Here is a 9707-nt window from a genome sequence, read left to right as displayed (position 1 = left end):
ACTCCTCATACGCCTCCAGTGAGCAACATAAGGCCAGAGAGATATCTCTGAAGTTTAGAGACAAGATAGCTGCTTTGCACAAGAAAGGAAATGGGTAAAAGAAGATATTGATGCTGAAATGGGACAGTCTAGATCAGATGTGCTTGGGATTGCTTGTGGTGTGCCCCAGGGGTCTGTCTGGGGACCTAAATTGTTCAATATTTACATAAATGATATCTTTAATGTATCTCAGACCTTGAAACTTATCCTTTTTGCCGATGATACAAACATTTTCTATAGTAATGATAATTATAATGAATTAATAACTGTAGTAAATAAAGAACTCAAAGTGATAAAGAAATGGATGGATATAAATAAGTTATCTTTAAATATTGAAAAAACCAAGGCAATGACGTTTGGGAATCTACAAATGAACTCAGAAATGCAACCTTCTGTCGATAGTGTACCTATTGAATTTGTTCGTGAAATTAAATTTTTGAGCGTTGTAATTGACAACAAGTTGTCATGGAAACCACACATCAAACACATTAAAACCAAAATTTCCAAAAGTCTCTCAATTATAAACAAAGCAAAACCTTACCTGGATGTGATTGCACTTCGCACACTTTACTGCTCTTTAATCCTCCCTTAACTGACATACTGTGTTGAAGTGTGGGGAAACACCTACCAGAGCACAATTAATCCTCTAATACTGTTACAAAAACGAGCTGTGCGGATCATTCACAAGGCGGGTTTTTTGAACACACACATAATTTGTTTACTCAGTCAAAGTTGTTTAAATTCAATGATCTTGTAAAATACAACACATCAATCATTCTTTTTAAAGCTTTCAATAAATTATTACCAACCAATCTTCAGCGCTTCTTTATAATTCGAGAGCAAACATATGACTTGAGAGGTTATGCTAATTTTACATTACCCAAAGTCCGAACTACTCGTAAAAGTTTTTGTGTGTCTGTGTGTGGGGTGAAACTCTGGAACAGTCTGGACTTACAACACAAGCAATGCCAAAATATTAACAGATTCAAACTGTATTATAAACATCAGATCTGGTCTAATTATAGGCACTGCATGCTGTAATTCACCTTGTCATTTACAGTTACTGATCAATGTGTCCCTATTGTCCCTATTGTGGTGTTGTCCATTACCATCGCTGGTATTTTGTCAATTTCCAGTATTTTGTCCATTTCTAGTATCTGTCCATTTCTGCTATTAGTCCATTACCATTGCTGGTATTTGTCAATTACCATTGCTGGTATTTGTCCAATTGTTTATTGTTTTTTATGTATTATATTGTAATTGTCATTGTAACATAACGTTGTTATGATGAGTCACAGCTCATAGTGTTTCCGTAGATGAGCTTGGGGGTAGGATTTAATAAGTTTTCTTCCTCCTACTCCCTTTTCAGGCATTCTATGCATGTTACCATATTGGAATGTTTGTTTTTTGCGTTGTTATTGAAATCGCCTGAAATGAATGAATAAAATAAAAAAAAAGCTCTAGAATGTTCCCAGAGACTCTGTTGGAAGCATCATTGGTAAGCTCAAAGATAGCGGTACTGTGGCTACACTACATGGTCGTGGTCACATAAAGAAGCTATCAGCAGAGACATATGGACAAGAACCCTCGGCTTACTGCCAAGGACTGGCAGAAGGTTTGGCTGAAAAAGGATCTGATGTTTCTGTGGACACACTCCATGCTGCAGGGCTTATTGAATTTGCTTTTGGGGATGAATAAAGTTCTTGTATTGTTTTGTGTTGTATTGTATTGTAATGGCAGATCCTCTAGATGGGCACCGTTTCTGAAGACACGCCACAAGAAAAATCATCTCCAGTCTGCTGAAACCAACCTATCAAAGCCACAGAAGTTCTGGGAGACGGTTCTATGGACTGACGAGACCAAACTAGAGCTCTTTGGTCCTATGGATCAGATGTATCAGGGTTTCTACAGACATCAGCCAGTCCAATTTCATGCTTTTTAATGCCATTTTAATGCTATACTGTAATTTTTTTAATGCCATGACCGTGAACTCAAGAAAAAGTTACTCAGGTTTGTTTAATTGTAAAAAAAAAAAAAAAAAAGATTTTTGTAATGACAGCTGTAGCTACAAATATCTCACCTTAAACATCAGAACTTACAGAACTGTGAGAACACTTGCAAAACACTGACAACGAGTTCCCCTTTAAGGGATGTGCCTTAGCTCATTGGTTTTTGTTTCCATTTCTGTCTCAATATTTTTCACTTCATTGCATTTGTCCTTGTATCTTTTCCTTCAAGTGTTCGACTTTGTGATCATTTGAGCCATGAGTGTGCTGGATTTGTTTTCATCCTGCTCAGTCAGCTGATCGGCATCCTTCTGAAGGCTGACACACGCAGCTGTCAACACTTCCTTTTTCTTCTTCAGGTCTTCTAGCTCATCTTCCAAAGCTTTTCTCTTAAGTCCATGCATGGCACCCTCTCTCTTCCGTCTTTCTTGTATCTTGTCCTGGATGAGGCTACAGAAGTCAATAGCTCCCTTATAAGGGGCACTTTAAGAACACCCCCACAAGCTCTTACATGGTCACAGACTAGTCTCTGGGCCTCAACAGTTTCTTCTTTTACGTTGCACATCTCTACTTCCCTGTTCACAGAGAAGGATCTCTCTCTACTGTACCTGTCCATGAGATAGGAGCAGGAGGAGTTGGAGCAAAGTCTGGAGTTCAGGATAAGACTGGTTGAGAGTGTCATGAAGAAAAGCATCAAGTCGTTGCTCCATGGGTCTGAAAGAGAGGAACTCCTCACTTTTTCCATGCAGAGAGAAAGCTGTCAAACTGTTGCACAACAGCATCCCCTGCAACAAGCAGACACAAAACAGTCATTAAATCTGATCACTTTAAATGAATGGTTTAAAACTTTTGTATAATTTAAGTTTCTGCATCAGGAAGACTAATATATAGAAATCACAAATATTCTAATTATTTAGAGTTCATGCATAAAAAGTTGTGCAAAACCTTTATTTTGAAGCTCTCCCTGTAACATTCCTACCAGCAGAAATCCCTCTGCTCAACCGTTTGTCCTGCAAAAATCTTTGCACTCAAGACTTCATCTTTCCCTTGCACCATTCTGGGTCTCTGCTCATGATGGAGGGGTCCAAACAAGCAATCTGCCTACAGTGGGGTATTTCAAAAGGCTCCTTTCTTGTATTTTCTTAACAATTCTAGCAAGACACTTCATATAGTCCTTTCTATATCCGAGGGAAGATTTTCCACCCATCTGTGTCCACAGAAAGGGAGTGGAAAAAGAGATGAACCAATAAGTTTTGTAAAAATCTTCTCATCTTGCAGGGACATTGTGAAAAACAAAGTGCATTGTTCTCCACAGTTTCTCAACGTTCCACGTGGAGAACCCAGTCTTGAGTGAATAGTGCAGCGTGTGCAATCCACAGCTCCCAACATTAATTAACTGCCGACCTCCATGGAGTTCAGCATGGTCTGGATGGAAATTATTGAGGAATTTCAAGTTCACATTTGTCCCAAGGAGAGGAAAGGAGATTCTTCATGTCCAGCAGGCGCACACAAGTCTAAGGAATAGAAATATTTTATTACAGTTACTTGACATGAAAAAGAGAAATTGAAAAGGTGACAACCTATTTGATTGCAAATGTGATCTAATAATTAAAAAATGATAATAAAAAAATCATTTTTAAAGCTTCTCAATGCAATAAGATTCAGTGCTAAACATCGATCATATCTTGAATCTTTAATTCATCCAAATAACATTCCATGAACAAAAAGTACAGCTATACTTACTTTGAAATGGTGCAGAAGATCTTCAGTCTTTGAGTGTCCCATGAACTTTGATTCAAAATAACGTGACTGGACTCCACCAGCCCCCCAAAATCCAACATGGACATCCGGTTGTTTATTTTTTGTTGACTCGTTGGAACGTTCATCAAACATCAGAACAAATGGTCCTGCATTGTTCACTGCAGAAATCAGTTCATTTTTAAAGTGTGGGGTAGGTCCAAACATTAACATGGAGCTAGTTTTGTCCCTTCCACATGTGAAACATTTTACTATTTCTGAATCCAGAAACATGGCCTGGAACAATCCAGACACCAGAGCACCCCCGCCTGCAACGTTGCATTCAATCCAAAAGATACCCGAAGACTGTTTGATTTTCCAACGGTAGCAGTGGTCGCTACATCTGCATGTGTGCCGTTTGTGGTGGTCGAAGTAGATCCCGAAGACGCTACGTTGTTGGTCACAGAAAAATAACTAGCCACAGTTAACTGCTGTCTGTCTCTTACGGCTGATTTGTGTCCGTCACATTGCATGTGAGACTTCATGGCGTTGACACCCATTGTGCCAAGCTTAAATTATTTTTTTCTTACAAACACTGCAAAATCCAGTCTGAAACCACAAATTCTGCACCAACTTTAAGCCAAACATAAACCAGTCCCAAGAAAGTCCAGAGCCAGTCCGACATACAGTCTAAAACCAGTCCAGGAGCATGATGCTGCCACCACTATGCTTGATGGTTGGTTTAGTGTTGGGTTAAAGGACACCGTCTCTCTTCCAAACATATTTCTGCTCAATTTTTGTTCAATCTGATCACAGAATGTTCCTCCAGAAAACCTTTTCTTTCTCCATGTGATCAGCAGCAAACTTCATCTGAGTCTGAAGATGCTGCTTCTACAGCTGATTATAGGGTCTGAAGCTGCTTTGAAATTGTAAGTAAGAGTAAGAAAACACAGCTTTTAGCATCCACAAAACTGACAATTGAAATAGATCCAGCGGATTTAGTCAGATTTCCAGAAGACCTTTAATAAATCCACAGGAAAGATTCAAAATCTATGACTGTTTTTTTTTTTTTTTTTGGCAAACACGTTCTGCACGGAAAATCAAATTACATAAATAATTAGAAATTTAAGACTGTCATGATACAGATAGTCTTTTGAAGTGGATGAAAACTTTTGTTCTCAGCTGTATGTGTTCATGTCAAATACAACAACAGAATCATATTTTTCGCTCACAATATGGGATGTTTTTTGCTGGAAATGTGGTCAAATGGCCACTAGGGGGAGCTGTTGGTTTGTCGTCCATGCTGGGGGTAGAACAGAACAGAACAGAACAGAAAAGCCAGAACAATACAACCCTCTGAAAATAAATCCAATTGAAGCATCAGGCAATTAAACAGGATCAATTTTAGGGAGATTCACAATAGATATGGATAGAAGTATTCGGTAGCTTACATACGCAACATAAATAACAAAAAGGTAGGTTAGTAACATGAACGTTAAAATTTAGTATATACTCTGAAAATCCTGCTGTACAATACTACAAGAAACATTTGTAATTTTAAAATCTGTAGAACCAAAGATGTATGGACATTTAACAGTCACATTGGCATACATTGGCATCTCAAAATACAAAGTTGGATCTGATGAGTTGCAGAGTAAAAAACACCTCTAATGCACTTGGTGGTTTGGATGTTTGGAGTAAAATGATTCTATGAGGCAGAAAATGATCAACCAGATGTGGTTTGACATTGAGGAGCTTCTGATCATGTTGGCTAGCTGGTTTCCATTGGCTCCTCATCATTCAGTTGTTCTGTTTGGCTTATACACTCAAAGATCTTTTTCAAGAATGAGTTTCCCTTTCCTTCCTCCTGAATTCTCTCCAGCAGCTCTGCCTTCCCATTCTTCTTCACTTTGCCCACAAAGTTCTCAAATATAGTCAGCAGAGGTCGTGCAAACTCAATCACACTCTCTCTCTTTTTTGGAAACCCATAGCAAAATCCTGCAGTGTGCAAACCAAAAACTCTGCACCTAACATCAAACACTGGGGAGCCAGAAGCTCCGTGATGCATGAAAGTGTTGTAGGTCACAACTTTATCTGCTTTGCTTCCTCCTATCATTATGCTGTCAATGCCTGCTTGTTTGATTACGGTAATGATTGATTGGAGAGTGAAGAGTGTTCTTTGTAGGAATGTAATTGTTTGTCCACAGCCTCCTCTCTCTTCTCCATTGGAATGATGCATGTAGGATCTATTTTTTTCACTGCTCCTGCTGGGTGACCAATCAGACAGGCTTCACCATTGTCAGGTAGAGGACCAAATCTACTCAGGAGCCCTGGTGGTACTTCAGCTTCCTCTGTTTCTGCTGTTTGGTTGGAGATTTGGCCCCGAGGGTTGAGTTCCAGAATGGCGTAATCCAGCTCCAAGTCAAAGTCAATGAACGCTTTCTCTGCGGTAAAGGTGTAGTAATTAGTGTTAGGCTCAGGTTCATCAAAGTTAAACAGGGCATAAACTTCTATATCCTCCTGCAGCTTGTTTTCTTTAACACAATCCTTAAATAAATGTGCATTAGTCAGGATCAACCTATCAAATAGCACAAACCCTGTTCCTTGGCAAACATCACTAACAATGACTTTACAAACTGATTTGCCCAGTTTGAGCAGCTTACTGAGTCTGTGAATTTCACTGAAATACTGTTGGATCTTTCCAAAGTTCTCCTTCTTCAGCTCCAGTCGCTTTCCAAAGGAATTGCCATCGAACTCACTCAGCATCCGTTTAATATCACTACAACTCTTGTCAGAGATGTTGGTGCTCCCGGTTCCACTCGTCTTCTTCTGCTCAGTCCTTGCAAGTTTTTCCCTGAATTTTTTGTTGCATTCCAGAAACGAGATAGACCAGAGGAAATGCGGAACATTTTCTTGTCTTTATTTGTGAATTTCTCTGTGAACTGATGGGAGTGTCGACCCTGCTGAAAATCAGAGTGAGAAAATTAATGTTACTTGAGCCCATTATGGAATAAAAAAAAATTAAAAACCAAACATATTTCATGCACTCTATCAGTGTACTGACCTTTGAATCAACATTGTCCTCCTCTTCCTTTTCCTTCTCCTCCATTTCTACTTCCTCTTCCTCCTGCCTTTCCTCCTCTTTCACCTGACTGGGTGCATCCATCTGTAAAGCAAGAAGAACTGAGAATTCCAGGGAGTTTCATGCAAAAATTTTGTTTCTTGAAGGCACAAACTGAGATTTTTTTTTGTATAGCGCCTCGTGAACTTTAACCTTTACACAAAACTAGACACTACCTTGAAGTTGAAGGTTTGTGTTGCTGTTGTCCTGCACTCCCATATGTTGTAATCTCCATAACGTTACTTCATGAACTCACCTGAGATGATGTATGTCTGCTATAGAAAGTTTTCAGGGTCTTAATTCAGTCCTTTGGCAGTTGTAGCTTCCGCACTTCTCTAGAAGAAGAAGAAGCCTTGATTAGTCTTGAATAAATTATTATACAGCAATGCAAAATGTTTATTTTCCATATCCCAGTTAGGGTCTGTACACTAGGATTTTAATAGTACATCTCATTTTGCTTCTTACACTCCATCAGACTCTAGTGAAGCATCTGAACTTCTATGGTCAGGTCCCTCCACATCTCTCTCACTCCCCTCAGTTCAGACCAGCCTTTTTATCTCTGCTGCTCTGAAGCTACCATGATGCTGCCACCACCACCATGCCTGCACTATTGGGACGCTGTTAGCTAGTGATTTCTGCTTAAAGAGTTTTTGTTATATATGATCAGATCACCTTTATCCTGATACTGTCAGAGCCTTTAGATGCAGCTGAACAAACTCCAGATGGACTGTCATGTGTTTTTTTCCTCTGGCTGCTTTACCCTGTAGACCTGATTGATGGAGAACTGAAGAAACTGTCATCCCTCCATTTCTGCAGAGCATTTCTGAATCTGTCACCGTGGTGTGTTTATCTGTAGTGTGCATGTATTTTATTCCTATTTTGCTATGTTTGGGACATTCCTGGCTGTAACCACCAGGCACCGCTGTTTCTTTTCAACCATTCTTTCTGCCTGCTGCTCTGCACAAAGTGTGTCTATGTGGCCAAATGGATGGCCACTTCCTGTAACTTTTCAGATGAGGATGATTCTTGGAATTCTGCTTTGAAACAAGAAATTCTGTGTCTTACTTTATTTGGCCTTATCTGACTGAGTGAAAATTAAGTCCAGATGACCTTCATGTAATAAAAAATGAAAAGTAAAACATCTCTTACACTGTCAATGTTCTGACCTTTGAATCAACACCCCCCTTTCACCTCACTGGGTGCAGCTATCTGCAAAATCTCTGTCACCATGTTGTGTTCATGCGTAGAGTTTCTGTATTTCATTCCTATTTTATTATGTAGTATCTGACCAGATAACAGTCAGATACTGACAACGGATGTTTTCTTCAACATCTGCAAATACTTGATGTCTGAGAAACAGCAATGTTTGGGACATTTCCTGTCCATGAGGGAGAGAGGATGGCAACAGAGAAACTGTTTCTCTAAAGACACGACTGTTTCTGTTTTACATTGAAGACAGAACTTTTCTGAACTACAGTTACAAACACGCATATCAGAAGTTTTCTGTCCTGACAAACATTTTACTTGTAGATTCAAATCCAACTCATAGCTGCTTTTAAATGGTTTGAAATCAAGTCAGAAATCAGGCGTTTGTACACACTTAAATGACTTTACCCGTTAGTCGTGAAGGAACTTGTGAGGTTCTGGTCGTCGTAGTGATGACAGAAGAAAATCGACTTCTGTTCTTCTTTGCAGCCTTGAGCAGACAAATTTAATCCTTTGGTTGGCAGAGCGTGAATCCTTAAATTTAGAGAGAGAAAGCTTGAAGATGTGCATCATCAGCCTCACCGATAGTATTTAGCCTGTACTTGCTCTACAGTCAGCAGCAGTAATCAACAGCAGTGATCTCCTGATCTGCGCTTACTCTTCAGAAATTCCACGTCTGACGGTACCTCCTTCATTCCACTTGCTTGTTCCCCCAGGAAAGCAAGGAAAGGAAATGCTTTCCTCCAGTGACATAAACCCATTGTGTGAAAACGTGTCAGACCTCGTGGGATCAAATATAGATGAACCTTCAGAACGCCTAAACCTGCCCATTGACTATTCATCCATGAAGAACTTCACTGAACAGAAGCATAAATAATGTTATATTTTATTCAAATCACTTTGTTCTAAACATGCCATTGAAAATTTTCCCCAAAAAATCAAAGGAAAGTCCATCAGTGATCAAGTCTATCTTCAGTTTGGGTGTGTGGATGAACATTTTTCACCTTAAAACTAAATGTATAAACCATAACTGCACAGAAAGAACTCTATAACAATGTAGTTTAGACCACAGACCTCCAAAGTCGCATCAAAAATATTCTTTATATTCTACCAGTCCAAGATTATTAATTTATTTTTCTTTATTGTCAGTCTAATGCAGTGCGTTATCAATCATCATGTACAATGTAAATCTTCAATTTTGGTTATATCACCGATTTAAATGATATAACCACCCTCTCCCTCCACAGAGCACTACAAACACAGTTTATTGTTAATATTGTCATCTCCACTGACCCCCTGATTTTGTGCTGATCCATATCCAACCAAACTGAAGGAAGAATCTTAGGAAAGCCAAAGGGTTAAAAAAAAAAAACACTAAATGTACAAACTATGATTGCACAGGAAGAACTCTGAAACAATATAGTAAAGATTATAGACCTCCACAGTCTCACCAAATATCCTCTTCATTTTCTTCCAATCCCAATTTTTTTTTGCTTTGTTTTTTTCAGTTTACTAATGTGTTTTAATCATCTTATCCTATTTATATCTTAAATTTTGGTCTCATCTTTTTTTTAAATCAGCTTTTTTTCCCTGCTAGT

At 38.9% G+C, this 9707-nt stretch overlaps 1 protein-coding gene across 1 annotated transcript; it reads right to left on the bottom strand.

The window, feature by feature from the left end:
* Positions 1-5311: 5311 nt before the first annotated feature.
* Positions 5312-6701, bottom strand: LOC127532577 (serine protease FAM111A-like; the record flags this gene model as incomplete). The annotated part of the gene is given in 2 exon segments (XM_051944482.1): positions 5312-5954; positions 5957-6701. Coding segments are annotated over 2 exon segments (1146 nt in total), but the record flags the coding sequence as incomplete, so codon positions are not given.
* Between the last annotated feature and the right edge of the window lie 3006 nt (positions 6702-9707).

Source organism: Acanthochromis polyacanthus, chromosome 24 (assembly GCF_021347895.1).
Source record: "Acanthochromis polyacanthus isolate Apoly-LR-REF ecotype Palm Island chromosome 24, KAUST_Apoly_ChrSc, whole genome shotgun sequence".
Classification (NCBI taxonomy): domain Eukaryota; kingdom Metazoa; phylum Chordata; class Actinopteri; family Pomacentridae; genus Acanthochromis; species Acanthochromis polyacanthus.
The sequence above is the reverse complement of the archived record's forward strand: the minus strand, read 5'-3'. Positions and strand labels throughout refer to the sequence as shown.